This window comes from Taurulus bubalis (assembly GCF_910589615.1).
Source record: "Taurulus bubalis genome assembly, chromosome: 19".
Taxonomy (NCBI): domain Eukaryota; kingdom Metazoa; phylum Chordata; class Actinopteri; order Perciformes; family Cottidae; genus Taurulus; species Taurulus bubalis.
This window is the reverse complement of record NC_136607.1, coordinates 11,869,332-11,895,834: the sequence shown is the minus strand read 5'-3', so window position 1 is coordinate 11,895,834 and position 26,503 is coordinate 11,869,332. Positions and strand designations below refer to the sequence as shown.

At 42.0% G+C, this 26,503-nt stretch overlaps 2 protein-coding genes across 2 annotated transcripts; both read left to right on the top strand.

Annotated features, from left to right (window-relative positions):
- Positions 1 to 835: 835 nt before the first annotated feature.
- On the top strand, positions 836 to 8,167 carry svopb (SV2 related protein b; the record flags this gene model as incomplete). Its single annotated transcript, XM_079234964.1, has 16 exons — positions 836 to 851; positions 4,659 to 4,744; positions 4,831 to 4,929; positions 5,049 to 5,120; positions 5,224 to 5,348; positions 5,454 to 5,517; positions 5,619 to 5,744; positions 5,817 to 5,945; positions 6,069 to 6,142; positions 6,300 to 6,376; positions 6,476 to 6,580; positions 6,638 to 6,680; positions 6,778 to 6,915; positions 7,036 to 7,117; positions 7,457 to 7,546; positions 7,656 to 8,167. The coding sequence occupies 16 exons, from the start codon at positions 836 to 838 to the stop codon at positions 7,800 to 7,802; spliced, it is 1,473 nt and encodes a 490-aa protein (XP_079091090.1). The 3' UTR covers positions 7,803 to 8,167.
- Positions 8,168 to 9,062: 895 nt separating this feature from the next.
- On the top strand, positions 9,063 to 21,775 carry ssh1b (slingshot protein phosphatase 1b; the record flags this gene model as incomplete). The annotated part of the gene is made up of 15 exons (XM_079234752.1): positions 9,063 to 9,158; positions 10,826 to 10,863; positions 14,593 to 14,690; positions 15,683 to 15,747; positions 16,052 to 16,173; positions 16,267 to 16,335; positions 16,696 to 16,761; positions 17,594 to 17,788; positions 18,402 to 18,495; positions 18,673 to 18,801; positions 18,984 to 19,030; positions 19,643 to 19,789; positions 19,898 to 20,098; positions 20,360 to 21,002; positions 21,140 to 21,775. The coding sequence occupies exons 1-15, from the start codon at positions 9,078 to 9,080 to the stop codon at positions 21,773 to 21,775; spliced, it is 2,631 nt and encodes an 876-aa protein (XP_079090878.1). The 5' UTR covers positions 9,063 to 9,077.
- Between the last annotated feature and the right edge of the window lie 4,728 nt (positions 21,776 to 26,503).

Genomic DNA, 26,503 nt, shown 5'->3' with positions numbered 1-26,503 from the left:
TTTGTTCAATCTTCAAAAACTATTGAGGTTAGATACTCAGCTCTAATGATAACACAAACCACTGGTTCCTAGAGTATCTCCTTTCCTTTTGTGCATTGTACACAGAGTTCAAAGTGTACCATTAAAACAAGTCTATAAACCACATTGTCCAGTATTACCTCAAACACAAGAACACATCTCAACATCAAGGACAGAAATAGGAGATAAATAATACGTTGATTGTGAACGTGTTTCTAAACTAAAGAGTGAAGGACAAGTTGGATCACAAAGTGTCCTTGATCCACCACTTGTCCAAATAAATATTCACAGGCCCAATTAGTCCCAAACAACTAAACTTTCAACTAATCCTTTATTTATGTGAGCAAACGGCTTACTGTCGGACAGGGCAGGACTCAACTAAACCAAGCTTAGTTTCAGAAGTGGAGCATTCAGTGAACAAATCTCACAATAACCAATGTGCAACATCACTGTTTTCATAATGTGTGCATGCAAACATAATTATAGCAGATTGAATATCTGTTAGCAGGATATTCAATCACATGTCAAAGGCTTTTAAGCATTGTTATGTCTTACCTTTGAATCAATGTTTTCGTCCTCTGTGCAATTCAGAAAAGCTCTGCTGAGGTTCTGTGTCGTTCTGCGTGAGTCCGGCCAAGCAGCTGATGTGACCAGAGGATGTATTGTATATCCTACCTGTATTTATGACCGTCCCGTAATGCAGCAGCCTCAGCATGTCCTCGCGGTGTCCTACATTGCGACCGCTTTTATTTTCAGGTTGGCCGTATTCACTTGAATGGGTGCAGAGGACTGAAAGCTTCCAGCAGCCACAGACAAGATGTCCTCCTGTGGCGGTAAATACTCTTTATTGTTTGTTTTTGTGGTATTACCGGGACATCACACTGTACATTTACTCAAGTACTGTACTTATCTTTTTTGTTACTTTATACTTCCACCACATTTAAAGGGGAATTATTGTACTTTTTACTCTACTTTTTATCTAACAGCTATAGCTATTTTTCTGATACATAATAGAAAATGTATAAGTGTAAGATGCAGGTATAATTTATATCTATATATGTAACTTCTTCAAGATTAAACCTTGTGGTTCCCATTTTGGGAGATTGTAGCTCATTGTCATGTTGTTCTTGAGTTGATTTCCATTCTAAGCTTCTCTCATAGTTTCATTGAGAATAATTCAAGAGGAAAAGTATGAAGTCCAAAATATACATACAAATTAACTGTAACTTTAGTTTGTTCTTGTTTGGGATGTTGAATTCATGACTTCTACTTGTAATGCAGTACTTTTAGATCATTGTATTGGCTTACTCTCACATACGTCTTCCATCTTTGTATCGGGGACTTCACCAGTGTTTCTAAATGGTAATGTTGACAAAGAAAACTCATATACTTTTCTATTTACTGCGAAACATTTTCCTAAGCATAGCATCATGTTTTATATTTGTATTGTTCTATGTAGCCACTGGTTTCAGTTTATTTTTGTTTGCTGCAACTAGTAACTTATTTGAGAAACTAACCCAGAGCCCTGTGTTATAGGAGCAGCAGGCCTCAAAAGGTCTTGAGTGTGCTGTTAGACTTACAGGATTTAGACAGAGTACCACGTCTTAAATACATCCCTTTCTCACAAGGCTTCTGTGAAAAGATATAATAGGCTATGAATATGTAATTATCACTATTGGTGTGTGTGAATATGAACTAACATACACGCAGCTCTGTACACAAGAAGGACAACGTCTGACAACAACAGAAAGCCTTCTGGCTATTTGACCAGCACCAGCAAGAGGAGAGCACAACCTGCTGTTGGGTTAGGGTTGAACACTTAATCAGCATCCTAAAATGTAAAAGATTCAAAGAAATAAGCAACATTAATTTTGACAAATGTAACTCTATAATCCCATGTTTCAAAGAGTTGTATGACCTGAAAATTAAAAATTCTATATCGGCCCCATATATCAACATGCCAAATATGTATGTTGATTGTTGAAACAGTGGAAAGAAGACAGGTTTGATGAGTTGAAGGAGGCGTGCGCGTGCCAACACACACACACACACACACACACACACACACACACACACACTCACACACACACACACACACACACACACACACACACACACACACACACACACACACAGACATCTTCCTGTAGTCACAATAATAGCTGAAGTGTCTGTGACACACACAGAAACACATTATCTGCGTTTGCTTTAACTGTTGGTGATCAATCAATTCATTTAGCTTAAGCTCAGCTCACTGTTGTACTTAATGTAAGTCCCACTGGATAATAACAAGAGCTAAGAGACGAGGGAAGATATTTGCAGTTTGATTGATCTCTACTGGTTGTATTTGTGATTGTAATTTACTGACGACAATCAAATAAAATTAAATAATATTCATGAACTGACTTCATAGTTTGTGTCTTCTTGTTTTATTTCTACTTTGACACGACCAAATTATCCCCAAATGATGACGCTAAAACAAATACAAAGTGATCACCATGTTCTATCTCATCATCCCTACTTACTGTTTTAATAAATATAGCGCTCTAGAGAGAATGTTTGATTAATTATGGCTGATCCGTTTTTGCCACAATAAAACGTGAAACTCATGTCCATTCACATTAGTTGTATTTCCTGATGTAAACTCTCTGCATGTTTCCCCTGAGGCATTGCTCTCTGATTGGGTGTCTCAGTGGAACCTGGGCTCCACCTGATGTCTGATGAATACACCTGCGCGTTGTGCGGTTTAAGTTTCATCCAACACGTAACTGAAATGGACAGCTGGAGCAGAATACCCACGATTACGTACAAACGGTGGAGAAATCCTGGAGAGAGGTAAAACCAACCCATGCTTTTACTTTTGCATTTCCTCACATGTGTGTGTATGGCGCTAAGTAATGCTGTCTTCACATACCAGAGTGGTGCAGGGGCGAAACTTATTTGAAAATATCCCGGGTTTTTGCGAATCCGTCATAAAGAGACAAAGCAGTGTTTTTAAGTCGTAACTTATTAATAACGTGTTGTTGGGGACTCGCGGACTTTGAGTTGCGTCTCCGCAAAGTTCGGGTGAGTTTAGGGCTTTTTCAACTGTCAAACCGCAAAGTGCCCGAGGGATCTCGAAGACATGTGTCCCTATATACTCTTCCCGCAGGCCCTTATTTCTGCATACTTTGGCAGAGGAAATTGGCACAGTTCATAGCGTTATGACGTTAAACCATAGACTGCATAGGACAAGAATTATCAGATGCCTTTCTAGTTTGTTCATCCTCGATTCCTTTCCTCACGTCCTCCTCGCGTTTCAGCCCCGCCCACTGAAGATGCGAGGAAAGAGGAGTTGAGGTAACAGGCAATACACTATTGCCTGTTATTATATATTTACTATTAATATACTAATAAATTATATATTTACTATTAATGCTATTCACAACGTGGCATAATGGGGCAAAAATATTTGAATGACAAATGGGTGTTGAAAAGCTTTCAGCAAAAGATACACCAGCATTACTTCGCTTATAGCACCTCAAGCAAGACTCCTAAAGATTTTAACATCTTTAAATATGTGATTTGGGGCCAACTACCTCCCCTTCTCTCATGCTAGTATAACCAGATACAAGTATCAAACCTCCTGTTAAAAGAGTGTTGCCACAGAGATATGTCCAGGCTGAGGCTAATTAATGTTATGATAAAAGGTGACATCTTGTTCTTCAAAACTCAATTTGTTGTGCTTACTAATGTCTGTTTTTCTCCCTTTTGGTGTGCGGACATTAGGGGTGATCACAGCGATGAGGACTGCACAGACAGTGAGATCTGTGTCATAGACTCAGCAAGAGTCAACTCAGAGGGAATACATTCTGCATCCATAACTGGATTTCATGAAACTCAGGGTCTGTAGAACAACTCTAAGTTGTAGTTCATACACATTTTTTATCTTGTACGTCTGTGTGAAAAATTACAATCATCAAGGTGGCCTTTCAATCTAAATGGGAATTTCTTTGCAAACTGAAACTATGCTGGATTTTTTTGTGAGGGAAAAGGTGAGAGACAGTTTATATATAAGCTGAGCAATGCTTCATTGCAGCAGTATACTAGAAGTACCAAAAGTAAACGTAACAAAATGTCAGGGTTTCAATATTATACCAATTGATCATTATTTTTGATGCATTAACGTGAGAGCAATACTTTAATGTTGTAGTTGGATGGTGTAGATAAAAAAAATTATTATTTTATATCCTTTTTTGTAGTTGCGTAATCATAGCTTGTTAAAAATGTAGTGGTGTAAAAAGTACAGTATTTCCCTTTTTTTATGTAGTGGGATATAGAAGTACAACATAGCGTTAAGCAGAAATACTAGTAAAAGAACAAATAAAGAAAACAGGTTTTTGTGCTGAACCTGTTAGTTGCAACACATCCTGTTAGTTGCAACACATTCACATTATGTCTAATCAGCTTCTGTTGTTCTTAAAGAGACAGTTCTAAGCTCCCAGCAAAAGTAGTATTTGGACATCATTATTTTTTTAGATGCGTTAAAGCCCAATATTAATATTTGAATATATTACTGTGGTGCTTTTTGTGATTCTTGAGCGATTCTGCTTCCATTTCTTGATGGGGAAATTGCAGTGACTGTCTCGTCTCTTTTACAGCAACCTTTACAGTGGACGATGCACTTGATGCCATCGGCTTTGGAAAGTTCCAGTGGAAATTGTCTGTCCTCATCGGACTGTCATGGGTAAGAATCCTAAAACATGCAGAAAAGTCTGCACTCTGACCTCCAGATGCAGAATGTCATGTAGCGCTCTGCCTCTCTGAGAGCAGGTCGGAGACGCCATGGAGATGATGCTCCTCAGTGTCTTGGGCCCCCAGCTGCACTGTGAGTGGAGGCTACCAGACTATTGGGTGGCTCTCATAACATCGGTAGAGTCCCCTTTCGGTACTTTATTCTCATAAAGTGTTATATATTCTCCAGCAAGTTGGCTTTGAAATGTGTGAAAATCTTCTCTCGATATATTTTTTTGTTGTTTTTATCAACGCAGGTGGTATTTGCAGGAATGGGGATCGGTTCAGTTGTAATCGGGAATATATCTGACATTTACGGCAGAAAAGCAGTAAGTCTCATATTTGGGTTGTTAATGATTTAGTGTTTTTTTTTTTTTACATGTTTTTATGTTTAACTTGTGTGTTTTCTGTGTTTGTCTCTGTGGTGATCAGGGTCTGATGATTAGTATGTGCTGGGTTCTGTTCTACGGCGTGTTAAGTGCCTTTGCTCCGGTGTACGGCTGGCTCTTGTTCCTGCGGGGCCTCGTAGGCTTCGGTCTCGGAGGAGCTCCTCAGTCGTAGGTTCAACCGCTTCCCCTGCTCTTGAAGCCATGCACCGAACAGACCTGCACATTTGAATAGCCAGGAAATTATTTGCAATAAACGCTTGATCTCTTTTTAAGGGTGACGCTGTACTCAGAGTTCCTCCCGGTGAAGTCAAGAGGCCTCTGTCTCATGCTGACTGCGGTACTGTGGTGACTTTAACTGTATTCCAGTGTTGAATCTTTGATCGGATTAAGTACACTGATTATTGATTCCCTCCTGATTGGTGTGTTTGTGTGCATCAGGTATTCTGGTCACTTGGCTCTGTGTTTGCGGTCCTCCTGGCGTTGGTGACGATGCCCACTCTCGGCTGGAGGTGGCTGCTCGGCTTGTCTACTATACCAGTAGCCACCTTTGTTTGCTTCTGCCCTGTAAGTATGTTGGTTATGAAAAATGAAACCAGCCAAGAATCAAGCTCCAACTGAACTTTATCTGTTATACAGTGGCTACCTGAAAGTGCCCGTTTTCATGTGCTGACCAGAAAAACGGAGAAGGCCATGGCAACTTTAGCACGCATCGCCAAAGAGAACGGCAAGGCCATGCCTCAAGGGAAGCTTATCGCCAATAAACAGGTGGGGTTAAAAATACAAAGGTTCTTGCATTTCTTTCAGGTGAAGGACACGAGTGTCCAATACAATGCTTAACTGTTGATATTCATAAATAAGCCTTTTATTATTGTCCTTTTTATTTCTCAGACTGGCCATGGACACATCAAAACTCTTTTCACTCCCCGGTATTTGAGGACTACTTTTCTTCTGTGGTTTATATGGTGAGCTTGAATGAACTTTTTTTTTTTTGGTAAACATATTTTGAATTTTTTTTTACCCCAATGTCCTCTAGTAGGTTATTCCATCTATGTGTTGTAATGCTTCATCTTCAACTATGTGTACACAGTTTAGAACAGTGTATGGTGTTTTTATCCTAAGGTTTGTAAACGCCTTCTGCTACTACGGGATAGTCCTGTTAACGACTGAGCTGTACCAAGCTGGACATTCATGTAAAAGTAAGTAACGGCACCCTGTGGACCAGCTTTTAACTTTTGTCATAATGCGTCTTAAATTGGAACAAACCCCAAAACAAAACTATCCTTCCTTCCTCATAGCGACGCAAGGGGGCAAAATTGAACCAAGCTGTAGTCTGGAATGCAAATATTTGACATCAGCTGACTACACAGACCTTTTATGGACAACCGTAGCTGAATTCCCAGGTAAAACGCTCGTATTAGCATTTTCTCAGAGCTGTAGTATGTAATTTTAACTTTCAGATGAAGACCTTTTTATGATGCTGTTGCCAAGAACAGAGTTGAGGTCAGAGATGGAGGTTCCTCCATATTTCTTCATCAGCTGTTGACTTGTAATTAATTCCTAGTGTGTCTTTACAACTCTTGACTGCCACGTTTAAAAGATGTTTGTTTTTCATGTTTGTTTTAGGTATTTTAGTCGCCCTTCTAACAATTGAACGTATTGGCAGGAAGAAGAGCATGGCTCTGTTTTCCTTCATGTTTTCTTTGAGCATTCTGCCCATATACACTTGTATTGGAGGGTAAGTTTGTGTCTATGTGTTGTTGTTGTGTCACATTGGAACAGTAGCAATATATTAAAACATCAAGACTGACTTCTTAACTGTCTGTCTGTCTGTCTGTCTGTCTTTCTGTCCACGCAGGACAGCTGTTACAATCTGCATCTTTATAGCCAGAGCCTCCATCACTGGAGGATTCCAAGTTGCTTATGTTTACACACCAGAGGTTTGTCTTTTACCAAGTTAACATTTGTTTTTAGATCATTTAAATTAGGGCTGATCTCTCTTAGCTGATTAGTCAACTAATCGGACGTTTTGAACTTGGTCGACTAACTTTTTTGTTTTAATGCCTTTTTCATGCTTATTTGAAATAAACCTATAAAGACATCTCTAGTAAACACAATATTTAAAGTAGTGTCTTTGTATGACTCTGCTGGAATTTCAGTTCTACAGATCTGTTGTTTAAGCTATTAATCGATTAGTTGACAAAGAGTGTTAATTGATTTTCTTTAGTTGAGGACAGCCCTAATTTGAACTGGACAAAATGCTCTTGTTTTCTCATTAGGTGTTCCCTACAGAATGCAGAGCCGTAGCAATAGGTACTTCCAGTTTGATGAGCAAGGTGGGGGCCCTGATCACCCCCTTTGTGGCGCAGGTATGCAGAAGTGACCATCACTCTTGTCACTTTTCAAAGAAACTTGTTAAAAATGAGTTCCAGTACCATTTATCCACATGGCTCTTCACATTGTGGGTTTTGGTTATAGGTGTTGCTCAGGAAATCAGTGTATGCGACCCTGTCGCTGTACTGTGGTGTTGGTCTGCTGGGTGGCATTGCATCCTTGATCCTGCCCATTGAGACACTGGACATGGGTCTGCAGGAGTCCAGTCTTGATAAAGAGTTCGGAGACTAGACGACCACCAGAACCAGCAAGTCAAATGATACAATGCAGGAGTGTGAGCCAGAGGTATCTCATTCAAGATGCGTGTAAATATTTAACTCCAAGGCTGCTGCAGATGCCACAGTTGCCTATTCAACTTCGTCCCATTGTTCTGCACCCATCATCGCTCACAGGATTCAAACTAATCTCATTACAGGCAGGGAGTGATAATTGAGGACAGGCCTACTTCCCATGTCTAATGAGAGCGGAAGCACTTGGACCGGTTTGTTTACCCTCTCTACATTTAGGCCAAGAGAAGCAACAGAGGGGACAATGTGGACAATGAGGATTCACTTACTGGCTCTGAGTTACACATTTTAACTTGCCCTAATGTTTTGGATGAAAATGACTTATTGTATGTACTTATTTATATATATGAAGCCAGAGTGACTTTTGCTCATTAAAGATGTTCCATATACCTCTATTTGTTTTTGTCTGTGAATCCCACTGTTGAAGAAAAGATGCATGGTTCAATCACTTTAGAGCTGCAACGATGACTTGATAATCAATAGGTGGATCAGCAGAAAACTAATCTGCAATTACAACAAAATCATGGACATTATAGTAAACTTGGGACTTTTGGTCGAACAAAACCACACATTTGGTGACATCACATGAGACTCAAGGAGATTGTGACGGTCATGTCCAACGCTTTGCTGATGCGAGGCTCCGTGGACCAAGCAATGAGTCGCTCATGTAACGAGCAGATGACTCGGTCGTGAACATGTCGTCGGTGCCTCCCAGCATCAGGTCGACCTCACTGCGTTTCATAACATGAACTGAATATGATTTCATCATTTGTATTTGGGAGTTCCTAGTCTGGCCAGTCACCTTGACAACATTGGCCCAATGACAGCGCGCACGCGAACTAGGCCAGCCAATCACAGGCGTCCGGCGAAGCTGCATGTCATTTCTGCTCCGCTTGCAACCTGCACCGTGTTTTGTTTGTCTGTCTGCGCAGCAGTGATGAAATCGCGGGGTCCGCTGCTGGCGCGGTACAAACGGAGGAAATCTCCCATGACTTCCCGCTCATGAGGACTCCGGTAACCGCAGAGGACGCACGGAGCAGGACCGCACGGGAGCACCGCCGGGGCTCTGGAGTCTGGAGGTGCTGCTGGATGAGAGTCTGACTAGGCATTTTCTCCCCGGTGACAGAGACACAATCTCAGCGGCGCATCTTCCCACGTCCTCCTCCCCTCCCCTCCCTTCTCCTCCTCCGCTGCCCTCCAAGGCTGCAGCCCACCGACCATGGCCCTGGTGACTCTGCAGCGCTCTCCCACCCCCAGTGCAGCATCCTCGGCCAGCACGACGAACAGCAGTGCGGGGGAGGTAAGTGGGAAAAGCCGGGGCTCGGTCTTTGTGTGCGCGCGACCAGGAAACGCCGAGGAGGTGCCTGCAGGAGCCCGTATCAACCGAGGCGGTGTGGTTTAATATCCCGCAGGAAGGGTTAACCATCATTCCGTCATTGCTGCGTGTGCGTGTATATGTGTGTGTGTGTGTGTGTGTGTGTGTGTGTGTGTGTGTGTGTGTGTGTGTGTGTGTGTGTGTGTGTGTGTATATATATATGTGTGTGTGTGTGGGTTATAAACTTGATTTATTGTTGCATTGTTTGCAGCAGAGAGTTGTTTGTGGCTACTGTGCCATCGGATTTGTAAACAAAATCCTGCAGCGGGGGAGGGGGAGGCTGCTGGGTTTAGCTGTCAGAACAAAGTGGTCATTTTGCTGCTGCACAAACATTTGCTGCGTTGCACTCAGGTTGTTCTCCCTCCTTGTTATTGGCCTTTTATAGAGGAATGCAGCCTCAGTGTTGGGGAGGAGACTTTAAAGGAGAATGACGTCCATTTTTTGGTGTTTTTTTTTTTAGAGTTATGATCAGAGTGTGCTCCAGGACACTTTAGTCAAGTGTTCATGAACTTGCAAAAAGAGAAACACTTAATGAGTGATGCCACTGAGGTGGTACAGCCGAGTGGTGTTGGATGTGTGCAACACCTTCACACAACAATCTTACAAACCTGTGTTCAGCAGTTTTCATTACAATTTAAAAAATGGAGTATGTTATTGTCTAGCTTTTAGAAAACCCGTCAATTTCAGCTCCTGCATCAAGAAGTAACATTGACTCTGAGGAGTTTGAGGCTGTGAATCGGACGCCACCTCTCATATGGAACACTTAATCTTAGCGGAAACACATTCACATGTGGAGCAGCGCCAGATTTGACATCTAAATGAAATCATAACACCAGGGTTAGTGCTCCAGTTCTCTAGTTTTAGGAGGGTGGATTATGTGGTCTTGGTGGGCGGGCTGTCTGAGCTGAGACACAAAAACAAGCAGTGACATTCTTCCTCTGATGAGGAGTTGAGTTTTTAACATCACTTCATGCAATACAGCTCACTGTTCTGCCTGCAAGAGCCAGACAGCAGGAAGGAAAAGTGGATGGGTGTGATGTTTGGATGTGTTTTTTGCTGTTTGAAGGCCTCCAAATGATTCTACTGTTGTCTCTGTAGCAGACGAGATCACAGCACTGACAGGACAGGACCAGCAGTTGGCGCTAGCATGCTACATTCCAATTGCATGGTCCTCAACATTCATTTGTACCACCTCACATTTTAATGATTTTAAATCATGAATGTATCAAGGTCCAGTCAGTTCCTGAATGCGTTCTGCCCATGTGGCTCTGCAGCTCAGTCTCTCACTTACACAGTGAACCAATATGTTAGCACCAGTAATGATGTTTCATACTTGCGATGAATATCGGCCTCCAGATGACCCAAACAACACTTACATGTGCACAGTGCAGTAGTCTCTGTTCACTAATCCGGTCCGGGACTCGATGAGAACAACTCTCCAGCTCTGTCGAGCTGCAGCTACACATATTAGATTCACAAAGATGGCATTTGAAATCCTCTCAGTTTTTCTTCAACATTCATTTGACACTGTCGTTACACAACGTCATGCTGTTGCACTCTTTTATATTCTCTTCACTTTTTTTGTCTTTCAGGATTTTGGAAGTGACGATGAGCGGAAAAATAATCAGAGGTAAGATCTTTCTGTCAAAAGAGTCATGCATTGGAAGTTCTTGCATAAACTTATTTTGCTGAGTTGTGGAATGTGCTTTTCAGTTTTGCATGAGCAACGAGGGGAGACGCCAGCAGACCGTGATTTCTCACGCTATGATTGTCAGTCTATGATTGTATGTGAGGTGGTAGTACTGTTGCAGGTATGACTGAAAACAACTACATTCAAACAAGTCCTCTTAACAACACAGTTGTCTCTCCTATGTGAACATTTCAGGCTTCAACAGTTAAAGCTGCGATCCACATTTACTTGGAAACCTGAACGTAAACCTTACAGATACATTTGCTTAGTTAATAAAAGGATGACATCATGAAATACAGTACTTTTAATTTTCACATGAGTTTCTAGATGTGCAGTTTCCAGCAAGTGGCTTGTTTTCACCCTGTGAGTGTGTGTATGTGTGCATGTCATGGCAAAAGGAAGTCTTTAAGACACCTACTGGAGCAGGAACTACTGCAGAAGCGGTTTTCAGTACATTGCCAGGCGTTTATATTTATGTCTGTCTGTGGGCAGCTCTTGTCACCACTATAGGTGACAAAATCACGTCAAATGACTAAACTGTATGCAATGAATGTTCAGAGAATAGTGCTGCCTTTTATTTATTAGGAGCTTCTTTGGCAGGCGATGAGCTGCTTGTCTTGTCCTCAGTCCTGGAGATACAGGAGTATCAGTTTATTTTCTGTAATGGCCCTCAGTTTCTCGCTGTTGTCAAGGAGAAAGCCCTGCTGGAAGTACAGTTGATTTAACATCGTTTTATTTTTAAATGCTTCCTAAGTTCCGTAACGAATAGTAATGTTGTTCCTGCTCGTTCACAAAGCTTTTCTTCAATCAACCCAACGTCACAGAAGTTAAGATTTGTGTGAGTAAAGCTTTGGCACAGACTCTGTCTTTGTGCTCCCTGTGTGTGTGTGTGTGTGTGTGTGTGTGTGTGTGTGTGTGTGTGTGTGTGTGTGTGTGTGTGTGTGTGTGTGTGTGTGTGTGTGTGGGTGTGTGTGGGTGTGTGTGGGTCGTTCACATTTGAAGCAGTCATGTCATGCCTTGTCTGGAGTGTCTACATGAGTAACCTGTTTCTGTGGCTCAGTAATTCATCGGCGTGGAGTCTGCATTTAGAATTCTGCATCACAGACTTGAGATTGACGCCAAGTCACATTTCCAGTGCTTCCCAGCGCTTGCATGAATGACGGTATTGTGGCAGAGTGTTGCGTAGGGAGAGCTGATTGCCGAAGCACGTGCTGTGAAGAGGAGATAGAGGACGGGGCAGTGCAGACGAGGAGACTCGTGGACCGAGAAAGAGGAAGGACTTGCTTGACCAAAACCTCGGGGAGAGAAGCTAAACTGCTCGGAGAGGCTGCAGTCTCCTGACCAACAGGAAAACACAGGTGTAGGAGATGGATGGGAGGATGGTAATAAGAGGAGACTAAATTAGATATTTTTTTCTGAGGAAACTGTAAATAGTTAACTAACTACCAGCAGGATGCATCTGGTTGTGAAGCCTTCGCACAAAGCCATGCTCACCGTGCTGCCTCACTTTGTGGAGAAAGCTGCTCTGACTCGGAGGGAGATCTGTCGCATGTAAGTTCTCACAGCGACACAAACAGAAAGTCCAGAGCAGACTTGATAGTGAAAACTTATTAGAGTAAGTCAACCCTTACTGGCAGTTTGGGATGTTTTAAAGTTGCCGTTAAAAATGTATTAGTATAGGTATTAAAAAGTTTAATAATTATGATTTCTCAGCCTAATCTGTTTTATTTAGCAGCAGGAGACTTCACATTTTTAGGACCGTCTTCCACATTTAAAAGCTTTCATTCTGAGAGGTTTTCTGGTGTGTCAATGCTTCGAGTTTTTATATAAGAAAAGGTATTTTTTGCCCGAGCTTTGTGACGAGTTTGAAGTTGTTATACATTGAAATCAACAAACCTTTTTCAACTGCAGCGTACTTTTGTTAAACGCAATTGATTCACATCAGGCCTTTTTGATTCATTTACTGTTGCCCCTAAATCTTATGTATTCTACGGACATTTGAACATAAATCGTGATGCCATGTAGCAGGGGAGCTGAAACAAAAGGCTTTGTGATGGTCCCACTCAGTCATACCAGGCTTTGTGTGTGTTGGTTGAGCAGGGGTACGAGACTGCGGTGAAACAAAGCTGCACTCTGTTCTGTGTGAGGAAAGACGCTAAAGCTCTCCTCCTGCTTCACTGCAGCCCTCATAACAAAGGCATGGCCCACAAGTCCTGCATCCAATCCAGGTCTGACAGGAGAGGAAGTCTTGGATTTGGATAGTCGTGGTGAAACGCTTGATTCAGCGTAGGTCAGCACATCAACGCAGGAGGTGTCTGTTAATCATGCTATAAAAACACAGGGCTGTAAAAGTCACTGCATCAGGACTCTGCTGACTCTCAGCCACGGATGAGGCCTCTGTCCTGCTCGCTGAACCAATGAGGGCTTAATAAGTACGCAGCCTACACCCGACTGCTCACTCTGCGTACAGTATCCAGACATGTCTTTTTGTTTTATGATGATTTTTTTTTTAGGGCTTTTACTCGCTTTTTATTAGAGCAGCTGGTGAATGACAGGAAAGAGGGGCGATAGAGGGGATGACAAGCAGCAAAGGTCAACTTTGTTTGAACACCCCACATGATTGAAAATGGGATTTTAACTCCAATCGGCAATGATGACTTATTTTCAGATCCATAGAAAATGTATTAAACTGTATTCAGCGTCTTTGCCAAAAATTCATTGATTTGAGCCTCTTGGTTTTGAGGATTTGCTTTTCTTTCTCTTATGTAATATTACATTTAATATATTTTGGTTTGGATATGATAGTCAAACAAAACAAGCAATATGAAGACATCACCGCAGGTTCTGGGAAATTCTGACAGACATTTTTGACCATCTTCAGATCAAATAAGTTTTTATTTCGCAGTTTAGGTCACATACTGATAACACTGTTTCTACTGTTGCTTCGTTTATCAATTACATAGCCAAATTATGTTTGTTTTTTAAAGCAATTCATAATAATAAAGTCGTCCGGACACATTTTAATGGTTGTGACAGTAGTTTTCTTCCAATATGTAAGAAAACATTTGTTTGCTAATGAGGGAATAGAAAAACGAAGAGATTGACCTTTTGATTCAGATAAGCTGATAATGATTAGTCAAGATCTGGTTCTAGATTATGAGGAAATAGGTCTGTGATGTTAAGCATGTATGGATGAGTGAAAGTACTTGTGCAAGTGATGTTTAAGACACTTATGTTAAAAAGTAAAGGGTTGTGGAGACCATGAAGATGAGGTCGAGATGGTTATGAAGAGCAAGCCAGGACTGATTTCCTATAGTCAGTTGAGCTTTTATTACTGGAATCTTTTGAGATATCTGAGCTGGATGATGAAGGGAATCAATGTGTTAAACTACAACCGTCCCTTAGCCAGCTAATAGATGTTAAATCAATCCAACTTCCCTGTCCAACCTTTATAGAAAGAAAGAGGGGAAACAATAAATTCCGACCTCACTTGGGTTTGACTCGTTGAGTTAGAATGAAGCACAGGAAATGGTGGTTCAACTGGTAAAACATCATCAACCTGGTGTGAAAGTGTCAACACTGTACTGTAAAAAAAAAAAAAACTATTTGATGGTAATTTTCAAAATGTCAGTAGCCCTCAATGTATTTTCCACATCTGCCTTTTTCCAGCCTCAGCGAGAGCTTCTTCATGGTCAAAGGAGCCGCCCTCTTTCTGCAGCAGGGCGGCGCACAAGGCCCAAAGACCCCGACCCACCACAAACATGCAGGTAGGAACAATCTTGCACAGAAGAAGCTTTGTTTCTTGCACAAATGAGCTGCAGACAAAAGGAAAATTGTATTTGCTGAGGTGATTTTTCTCCCCGTGGGTTGTTCTCTGTTTATCCTAAACTGTGGTCTGACCTGAGGTGACCTGCAGATTAACACAGGGGACGCTCACAAATCAGTTCAAACAAGTTCAATCAGTTAGCTTAAAGTTATTTTAAAGAAATGTACAGACAGTATCTGTTCTTTAACTTTTTGAATTCCACTTGGCACTTGACATTATGTATTACATAATCATTCTGCTGATGTTTGTCTGCACATAAAAGTGATGTTAAAATGCAGCATAATCATGCACAATCTAAAAATAAAAGCGTTCAGTGAGTGACGGGGCTCTTTAATAGACGCTCACTGTTTACAAGTTTCTAATCTCACGTCCTTGTTGAGCCTTATGTCGTTTGAGGACAAAGGCTGGACAAGATAGAAGTCTGTTTGCACGCGGCTCAGGTGTTACTCGCTAACACTTTAGCTTAGCACAGCTGTAAGGTCGCAGGGTTTAGATTTGTCTTCATTGAGAGAAATGCACACGCATATTTCCTCCCACTTGAGATGAATGTACAATGGAAGAAGCTGAATGATCAGTTTGTACTTGACCTTTTAGTTTTATTGTTGTTTTTGTTCGTTTAGAAATTCCACAAAGTGTCTCTGCAGTGAAGCGATTTAAATTGTGCATTGTTTTCTCTCTATTGTTGACTCTGAACTTGGTCATCATATTCTGCTTATTGAAGGCAGTTTTAGTTTCTCACTGCAGTGATGGGAAATCATTTTCTCTGTCAGGATCTTTTGTAAGTCCAGTTTGGACATCCAGACGGTGAAGTTGACCTTAACTCGTCTAATCAAACATGCCGAAGACTGAGCTCAACTATAGCTGTGCTTCTCATTGAATTGCAATCCACTCACTCCGTTTCCTAATAAATCTGAAAGCGTGCTTCACTTTCAGGTGATTTACCGCAACACCTGCAGGTCATGTTTAAGATCCTCCGGTCTGAAGATCGCATTAAGCTGGTCAGTATCACTCACTCACTCACTCACTCACTCTTTATTTATACTCGCCCCATTTATTTATTTTCAACAGTATTTGGATCATATGTTTGTTTGTGTGGGTGCTGTACACTTAAAGTTGTGACAGCGCTAGTGTTAATTCTCTTACTCATTAAAACCATTTTAAACGGGTCTTGTTTACTGAGTCAGTCTGTTCAGTTTCAGGTTAGTTGTTTTTCATGCAGTCACATGTCATTTCGCACAACAGTTGCGTGACACCACCAGTAAACACTGTATATGCCTTGCATGCTCTCCTTCTGTTCCACAGGCTGTACGGTTAGAGAGCGGATGGTCAGACCGCGTGCGCTACATGGTCGTCATCTACACCAACGGCCATCAAGATACGGAGGAAAACATCGTCCTGGGGATGGACTTCACCGACAAGGACAGGTAATTCATCTCTCTGTTGTCTTACATGTAGTGCAGTTGTATCTGTATATTAGATCTGATAAAATGTTGTTCTTCAATCTTTGTGATCTACAGTAAAAGTTGCTCTATCGGGATGGTGCTGCCACTGTGGAGTGATTCCAACATACATTTAGATGGAGATGGGTAAGTTTCAGTTTGTCATTTTCATAAAAGCTGGAATAGGTAAATCAGCTGGTTGAATATTTCTGCTGATATTCACTTTGGTTGGCAGTTGCATGTTTTTGTTGTGTTCTGCCCACCAGTGGCAGAGGGGTGAATTACATGCATTTTTCTGTGTGTGTGTGTGTGTGAGTGAGTGAGAGAGAACGGTTCTTGCTGACCTGTTAACATTGTCTCTGTCTGCTGAGGAATGTTCCACTGGTTGGTGTCCTGAATAGTCTCCATGAACGAGCCGTGTCCAGTCTGTGTTTACATCCCCTGATCGCTGTCTGCATCTCCACCCAAACTTAAACTGGTCTTCCCTCTCCTCCTCTTCCTCACCAGAGGCTTCAGCGTGAACACGGCGGGGCGATCACATGTCTTCAAGCCTGTATCTGTACAGGCCATGTGGTGAGTGAATCCTTCGTGTTTACCTGGGATTACCGGTGCGTGTTTGTGTGGCCACGAGGAAAACACGCGTTGAGCATGTTAGGTAATTGTTGTTTTAGACTCACATTGGGTAGAAAACACGTGTACCAGACCTCAGGGCATGTTCAAGTTCATTTTAATTGTTGGATTTTGTATGCCCATTTTTATGCCTGTGTGAAGGTACCGAAACGCTGAGGAAAGATTAGCCTAGTTAGCTCAATTATGGGATCAAGTAGCAGCGCCACAAAAAGGTAATAAATAACTATTAGACTTTGTCCAACTTTAAAGCTTTGCACTCGTCACCAATAATATAAACAAACATACATACAAAATGCCACAGATGTTGTCATTCCAATCATAAAAATACTATTATTGTTTGGTTCCACTATTTCTGTTATCCCAATACGCACATGTAAAAAAGAGTTGGGCCTTGATATGATTTCTTTGTTTCTGGAATTCTGGGACTTCATGGATATGTAAATGACAACATGTTAATGTGTTTGACTAGCTATCCATCACTAGAGAGGTTAATGGTACAGACAATGCCCCTGCCTTTGTGGTTTGCTCTTGGTTTGGTAGATAACAAACAACTATGGAGCATTTGATGATAATGTTCCACGATGCTCAACACTGTGATGACTCCTGGGTCCAGCACAACACAGCTGTCATCACAGTTTGGTTAAGACTTCTGACAGTCCATCTCTATCCATGCGCCACCTGCTGGTCACTTATCAGAATGACCAATAAACAAACCTACCATTGCCTCATTGGCCCTGATTTGTGATAATGAAGTTATTGCTCTGTGTCTCTGCAGGTCTGCCCTGCAGGTCCTCCACAAGGCATGTGAGGTGTCACGCCGGTTCAACTACTTCCAAGGGGGAATTGCTCTCACGTGGATGGCCTTCTATGAGAGCTGCATCACCTCGGAGCAAAGCTGCATCAATGAGTGGAACACTATGACCGACCTGGAGACCACTCGGCCCGACTCGCCCACCATGTTCGTCGACCGGTGAGACCCCACAGGCTGCTTCAAGTAACATAACCGTTTAAGTTATTAGAGCATTTCAGTCACAGTCCCTGATGGATTATCTCTGGTGCTGGAAGAGGATTTCAAACAGTATCTGGTTCATGTGGCCATGGCTGCAACTAACAAACATTTTCATTATTGATTAACATGCAGATTATATGAATTGATTAATGGCTTGTCTATGAAATGGCAGAAAATTCAGGAAAGTTCCCATCCCAGTTTCTCAAAGTAAAATGTCTTTTTACCCAAATTAATTCAGTTTGATGTGATATTAAATGGAGAAAAGTAGAATATCTCACTATTTTGGAGGCAGAAAACAGCATTTTCCATGAAAAATTACTAGAATGATTAACAACAATAATTTTACTGTCGACCGACTAAATGAGAGAAATAATGGTAACGGCTCTACATGTGGCCAAACGGACCGATTGCTGCTGATTTCTAATATGCCTGGTGTGTCTTTATTCATGGAATAGATTTGAATGTGTTGGACACCAGCTGTTGTCCCATTGTCTTCAACTTGGGGAACATGTTACACTGTTCTGCTAATTTTAATTCAGACAGCAACACTGACGTATTGACTCATTATGTGCAGGCCAACTGAGCGAGAGAGAACAGAGTGTCTCATTAAAGCCAAGCTACGCAGCATCATGACGTTTCAAGACCTGGAGAACATCACCTCGAAGGAGGTATGTGGCAAATTAACGATGTGTGTGTGTGTGATTGGTCCAGATCTTTCTATGATGCTGTACTTAAAGGTTTTATAAAGAGACTCATCTGATTTTCATGTTTTATTAATGTAGCGGTCATTGGCTGTACACTATTTTGGTAAAGTAAAGTGTTTCTTGTTCAATCCTCGTCCACAGATCCGTAACAAGCTGGAGCAGCATATGAGCTGTAATCTCACTGAGTACAAAGAGTTCATAGACAACGAGATGCTTTTGATCCTGGGTCAGATGGACAAGCCCACGCTCATCTTGGACCATGTGTACTTGGTGAGAATATTATTGTTATTTTTTTTTTTTCTACCTTTTCCATTTTTTTCTTAACTTTTCCACCGCCCTGATACCTACTTACTATCACAGTGTGGTTTATACTTCCCTCAGTAAACTTAACATTCTTTTTTTTTTGTGCAATTATTCAGAATACATTTCCCTTTTTTTGTCTCTGTCTGCAGGGCTCTGAGTGGAACGCTTCCAACCTGGAAGAACTACGTGACTGCGGGTGAGCTGATAGTGTACACACCATGAAATCCTGATTTAATTGTACTTTTTGTTTTATTCTTATACAGACGTAAATAAGCTATACATGCATAATTTCACCTGAAAGTCGCTATTATCTGTTTATATTTGGGAGGCAAATTGTAAAACTATACCAAGTTAATCTGTTTAAAACACAGGCACATGACTCTGTATGACTTTCAATAGTTGTTTAGTCAGCGCAGCCGTGTTGGTAGATATTTATGCTGCGTTTCAGACAACTTGCGACCTCCAAGCGTTCAAGGTGAACAAACGTATAGTCCTTTGAGAAGTGTACACACAATTAAACAATTAAAATGCTCGGGAGTGCAGCTTCTAAATTCTTTGGGGCATTTTTTAAATTTTTCCCGAATAAATATTAAATTAAAGTTGATGGTTTAACATTTCCATTGTGTGCTCTCCAATTTGTTTGACGTCAGACAACTTCTTCTTCATGAAGTCCGGGCGGATGAATTTGGCAATTTTCTTTTCCGAGTTGTCTCGAATATAGCATTAGTCTGATTCCACATGTCTTTAGTAACAGTTAAACTAAAAAGTAGGGGCGGTAAAGACCAACATGTTGTTGATTTGGTTGCAGAGTGGGTTACATCCTGAATGTTACCAGAGAGATTGACAACTTCTTCCCGGGGATGTTTTCTTATCACAACGTCCGCGTATATGATGAGGATGCCACCGACCTGCTGGCCCACTGGAACGACACCTACAACTTCCTCATCAAAGCCAAGTAAGACCACACATGTTAAAATAAAGCAGCAATATCTTTAATGGCTACTACACAGTCCTAATTGTCACCAACTAGATCCATACAAAGTAATTATGTTCTGTCCACTAGGAAGAACAACTCCAAGTGCCTGGTGCACTGTAAGATGGGGGTGAGCCGGTCTGCCTCTACAGTTATTGCCTATGCAATGAAGGAGTACGGCTGGTCTCTGGAGAAAGCCTACAACTTTGTCAAGCAGAAACGGAGTATAGCTCAGCCAAACGCAGGTTTCATGAGACAGCTGGCAGAGTACGAGGGAATCCTGGACGCAAGGTAAGCAGGTCTACAGTTTCACTCAGGTTTGCACTTTGCTGCAGTCACCTGTGTGTTTTTCTTTTTTCTCCCCAGTGCGGCCAGGATATTTAATTTCAGAGCAGATACCTCAAGTGCACACACCTGCTTTTGTTATGAAGCTAAAAGCCATGAAACACATGCTGCTGGTGTGAAACATATGATGGTGATTTGCTTTGTGAAGCTTTCAGTTCTTTCTGTTTTTTTCCTCACATGTAAACAAAAGTATATTTGCCTTCACAGTAAACATCGCCACAACAAGCTGTGGAGGCCTGAAACCGATAGGGAGGGATCAGATGATTTGCAAGCCTCTGGTCACTGTACTGGTGGGGAGGAGACAGCAGGGCTCCGAGGGGCAGAAGCCTTGGGAGGCTGCGAGGCCTCTCCGTGCAGGGCGGTGGGTCTGGAGATGGAGCCCCTTGACTCTCTGAACTACAACTATTACTTCAGACGGTTGTCAGACTCTGCACTAGACAGTGAGCCCTCCACTCCAGTGCGGGGGCCCCCTCTGCTAGGTATGGAAAGAGTTTTCATTGAGATTGAAGACGTGGAGAGGGACGCCCTATTAGAGGACGAGGGTTTCCCCATGGCCCATTTAGCCCTGCCTGGCGAGGGCACGGCAGCTCAGACTTGCGGCCGCCTCGACCCCCTGGAGGACATGAGACTGAGGCTCGAGATCAGCACTTTGGAGGAGGAGGATGAGGAAGAGGCTAAGAAAGAGGAAGCTGAGATGGCAGCCCTGGCTCAGACACCCGGAAATTCAGATGGGAAGAGAGCAGGGGATGATGCTGAGAGGACGGAGGAGAGCCGGTTAGGCCTGGCCAACCTGAACACCAACAACAGCAACCGCCTGGCTGCCAAGCGCAGCTGCCCTGCAGCTTTTGACGTGAGTTCAGAAAATATCGCTTCTTAATTGTGGTTAAATTGTGCGTTTTTTTTCTTCTTTTTTCATGGATTTCCTATGTATTTAAATATTCTGTATGCCACTGACCATATGCTGTATTTGTATGTTACTCCATTTAGGACAGTGGTAGCACAGGAAACCCTTTAAAAGTGAAGCCCTCCTATCAGTCATGTAAAGACTGCCTGCGTCTACCACAAGTGCGGCGCTGTGACCGTCCAGCAGGAGGCCGTTCTCACCGCCTAAACCCCTCCCGCCACTGCACTATCCCCACCATATGCATAGATCCGCCCGGGACCAATTTTGCCTCCACCCCAATTCTGCAGTCTCTGCAAACCCCTGCTGTTGTCCCACCCCACTTGATCCAGCCCTCTAGTCATCTGTACCGCTGTTCCACCTGCACCCCCGGTGTCCCACTAACCAACCGCCAGAAACTGGCCTCACCCATGAGCTGTGAGGAGACGCCTCCTGATCGCGGCTCAGTGGACACAGAGGACATGGACGAACCACAGGGGGACGACATGGGAGCGGAAATATCAAGGGATGCTACGGGGGCCATCAGAGTGGCTCCCGCTAAAGGTTTTGATTTACAACACGGTGGCGCAGTGGAGCTCCAGCAGCAGGCTTTGGCCCAGCTGCACATGCCGGGACTGGGGATAGAATTTGGTCTGGAACTGATGCGACAGCGGGCAGAGCAGCTTGAGAAGCTGCCAAGCTTGGCCATGGAGGGCCAGCTCCCAGTGGGGCCCCTGCCTTAATACAGAAACCCTTACATGGATGAAATGGAGGAGGAGGTTGGCCACTGCCTTCAGCAGGAACCCTATGATGGCTGTGGGCCTTTTTAGATGACTACCGCTGTGGTGTCCACCAGAAACGAAGCTCTGCTTTGACCTGAACTGTCATGTCCCGGCCTCATAGCTGCACTGTCACAAGCTGCAACAGCCCTCTCTGCATTTGCAGAGAGTGTCCTGTCATTGTCTCCTGGCAGTGAGATCCAGATGAGGCTGGTTGTCTTGACCATTCGCTGAAGGCTTGAGTGCTTCTGGCCAGGTATGGACTGAAGACTTTCCCGTGTCCTTCCACTTGTCCCTCAGACCGGATGGAGGCTCATCTGGTCTCTTGTGAGCCTGCTGGCCTCACACCACATAGAGGATCATCACACTTCCCCACAGCCCAGTGGAGATGAGCGTTAATGCTGCCGTATTTACCCTCAACAGACAGGTTTGGCATATTTCAGAGACCGTGGTGGTTGTTGTTCCTTTCTAACTCCTCAGAAAGCTATAGCGAGCACTCTGATGTTGATGGAAAGAAAAATACCTGAAGTAACATGCTTCTTTCAGTGTACTGTTTGTTTTTCAATCCAACTCATCAACAGTATTCATGAAGGAGCTCAATGAATGTTTGCAGTTGCCCCATTTTGATTGCGTTCAGCATCTCCTCATGTTACCGCTGATAGCCGAATCCTCGCTGACCTTCACGTGTACGTTCCCTGCTGCAGCTGCTTTTGCATCAAGAAAGGGCATTTCATGTGGAAGCATAATCATTTTGAAAAAGGATGTGAGCCTTTTTATGCCTCTTTGTAAGGTGTTGTACCTCGGACCACAAGCATCTCGAACTGTTTTGGTCAAAGACTCTTTTGTTGTCTCTGCACAGTGGCTGGTTCACCCTGACCTCCTCCATTCAAGTTAATGTAATCATGTACTTAAAGCACTCACTTTAGTCCCACGCATGACTTTGCAGTATTACAAAACATATTGTCAACACGCTTGGGCAGAAAACATATTATTTAAATACTGAAATGCATTCAAATTTGGCATTATTTTAGTTTAAGTGACAACATTTGTCAGTTGGATGATGATTTGTTTAATTCCCTAACCCCTCATCTTATGCCTGAAAGAATGACGAAAAAAAAAGACTGGAGGAATACTTTCAGTTGTTTGGGAGATGATTCAGATGTCAGGAAACATTCAGGAGCTCAAATGTGATTTTATTTTCCACTCTTCGCCTGATCACTTCCTGATGTAACCAAAGCCATATCATTTTTCCCGGACATTAAATCCCCTTCATTATTTAAATTCTTCTATTACTTTCTTATCGAGTCTGCATCTGGGTACTCTTTTATCTTCGAGGTTCCCAGGCAAACATGCCTCACTCGGCTAACTTTCCAGGTCACCTTTCTCTAAACCCACAAACATCTGTGAAGACGCACTAATCATGTATAGATTCAGCACTTGAGCACAACTTTAGTATCCATTCACACACGGCACACAATTTAGATCTATAGCTACGTTTAATCAAATTAATTTGAGAACACCAAAGCAGAAATAGACAGAAGTTTCATTCTTTGCTTGCAGGGTCCATACTTGTGGGTGTAAATTATTTGATCGAACAACCATATATTTTATTATTATGAGAATTCTGACTTTGAAATTACCAAATTAAATATGTATTATTAGTGTGAACATTTGAAATTATAATCTAAATCTACAATATTAGAATTCCTTTATTTTAAATAGATTAGTAACCTATCTATAAAACTACAAAGCCCAGCACTCACAGGTTTTTCCATCAAGTCTTTTTCATCTGTTATTTGGTCCATTTGTACACGTTAAGACAGCTTGAGGCATGTTGTGTTCAAATTGTGCCACCAAGCCAAAGTTGCTGTTGCTCTACAAGTTCTTCTGTTTGGTGGATGTTGTGTTTTGGCACGCTGGGTGTGCTAGAATGGTTCTGAAAGATGCCTGTTTGTATGCAGGGAAAGCACATGCGAGTGTTATTACTGTGTTCAAAGATCTGAGTGCTTCAGAAGAAATGAAAACTGTGCAAAGAATGAATGCTATTTAGTTATTTATTCATCTTTGACCATTTGGTTATTGTATTCTTATTTTTTTATTTAATTTTGTAGATTTAACATGTCTTAGTTAGATCAGTATAAACATCCATGCTTCCTCTGTTTCTTCTCCTCCCATAACTTGACCCCAGGGAGCTGCAGGTTTGCTCCACTCGTGAGATTTAAAGAATTTGGTTTTGCCTTTTTTAAACTGTTCTTTCCCCCACGTGAGCATGATGTAACGTAAGGCACTTAAAAAATGATGTGGGCAGCATTTGATACAACAAACATCTGTAATAGAAGAATTAACAAACGTTCCAAAGTGGCAACACGGAGACAGAATTTATATCTTGTCGTCTAACTCCCAGCAAGAAAACAAAAAAGCGTATTTCCCAACATGTTCTCTTCCTTTAATATATTTAGTATGACTCTAATTTAAGCCAGTTGTTCTCAGTGTGTTGACAGCTGGGCCTGATCCCTGTGCTGGACATTGTGAGCACTAAATCCTTCTGTTTGCGTTCCCAGACCACAGCACTAAGTTTGGTTGTATGCTTCATGCTTTGAATTTGTGTTTGTATTTAAGTGCCTTAACCTTGGCCTTAGCTCCATCATAAAGCATCACAGGCATTTGCAAAAGTTTCTGTGATTGTGTTGATGGTCTGGCTTTTTGTACATTACTTAACCTCACTCCCAATAATAACCATGCTCCTTGCAATGTATAACTCGGCACAAATTAATAATGTATGCAAACACACATAAGCTCATGCACAGCAGCCTCCTCCACCCCAACACACACGCATACTTGATGGACTTCCATTTATTAATAGCCTATAATAATATTGTATTTGTTTGATATTGTTGAAACTTGTGGTACACTGTATTGGTTCAATAGCTGGCTGAGGAACCATCATTTACATTTAAACATGAGAGAGGATGGATTTAAGTCTTTGAAATTTACCAGTCTGTATATATTTTTCTCAACAATTTGCAAAGTACATTAGCTTGCAGATGTGGTCAATATTAAGAACATCACTGATAATGCTACTGTGTATTGAGAAGTACTCCTAATTAAGTTCTCGTGTTTGTACCACAGCAAAAAAAAAGACTTTGACTTTGGGCGATTTAAGCAAATGTCTTCAGGCTCCATTAAAAATGGCAACAATTGAATTTTTTTATTGCATTATTCCCAGGCAGCAGGCATCACACTGACAATCCTACTTAAGAGCCAGACGTTGAGGACTTTGTGTGGAAGGATATTAAGACATATTGCAATTTAAAAGGGGGATCCAGGCATTTCTAGAGTGTATTTATAGAGCACAAGTCTGCCCCAAAGCATGCGAGGTTGAGACAAGTGGAAAACGTAGAACACGAAAAACCTTCCTGGGAGTAAGATTTTGTTAAGTTAATTGTTTTTAGTTAACTTTTGTGTACTGTTCTGTACATTGCCAATGTCCATGTGTAATGCACTTTCTTTTTTTCTTTTTTTTTTTACATTTTGTTAAAATGATGTCCAGTCTAATGTTTATCATGGAAATAAACCATTTCCTCTGCATAATCTCTTTATTCTGTTCAGTTGTTTGGCTGTTCTTGCAGCTATTATCACTAAACAGTTTTCATTGTATTTGCAATTTTTTTGTAAGAAAAAGAAATCCATATTTACTTTACCCGTAGAATTGCAAAACTTTTACAACTTTGTCGTACTGTTATTGCTTGTACTGTACATCTATAATCATATATTCACCTCAGTCTGCCTCTGGCTTTTGCCTGCTCTTAAATGGTCAGAGAGCTCTCTTATTGAATTAGTCAAATGAAGTCAGTGTGACATCATGGGGCAGGTGACGGCTGAAGAAGAAGATCTCGCAGAAAGACCAAAGTCCTACAGGACGACGGGCAGGCAGAGCATTTGTCTCAGTAAGTATTTACCTATAATCTGTGATGACTCTGTCAGTGCAACTATGCAGTTTATTAAATAACTTACAAAACATTGTTTGAATGGAAGTATTGTCATAGTAAATGCTACAGTAAGGTGGTCAGTTAAAATTTTCTACCTCAACGACAGAAGAATCTTCATCTCAATGTGTGTATTGTTCATGTTTTCACTGTATGCTCTTGTGGTTATGTGTATAGCTTATGATGGGCTGGCACATAGCAGCACATCTATCGTTTTATGATGTTTTAAGTCCTGCCTTGTAGAACGCTGGGAAAATTTTACTGTCAAACTAGATAATGTGTCTGAATGATCCTGCTGTACTGCCTATTTGAATTTGAGCTTGTTATATGTACACCGATGCGCTTAATGCTCAAAGGAAGGGCACAGTATTATGTTGGGGAGAAGAAGAAAAGAAGCTATCCTGAGCCCAGGCTAATAGTTTGTGTACTCAAAGTCACAAGTCTCTCATAAACGTTGTGCATGAGAGACAGTAATGGGCCATGAGATATATGAGGGAGGGAGTTTCACAAGCCAATGTCACAGATGCCGCTCATTGTTGTGCCATTACAACACATCCATCCCAAAATAACACTTCAGATACACTAAAGCTGCTTGCACACGCATCTGTCGAGGATTGTTGGGCGCCACATCGTAGAAGACCAGAGCTAGAGTTTGACAATGTTGGCGGCTGAAGATGAAAGCTCAATCTATATAATTCAGTCAGGT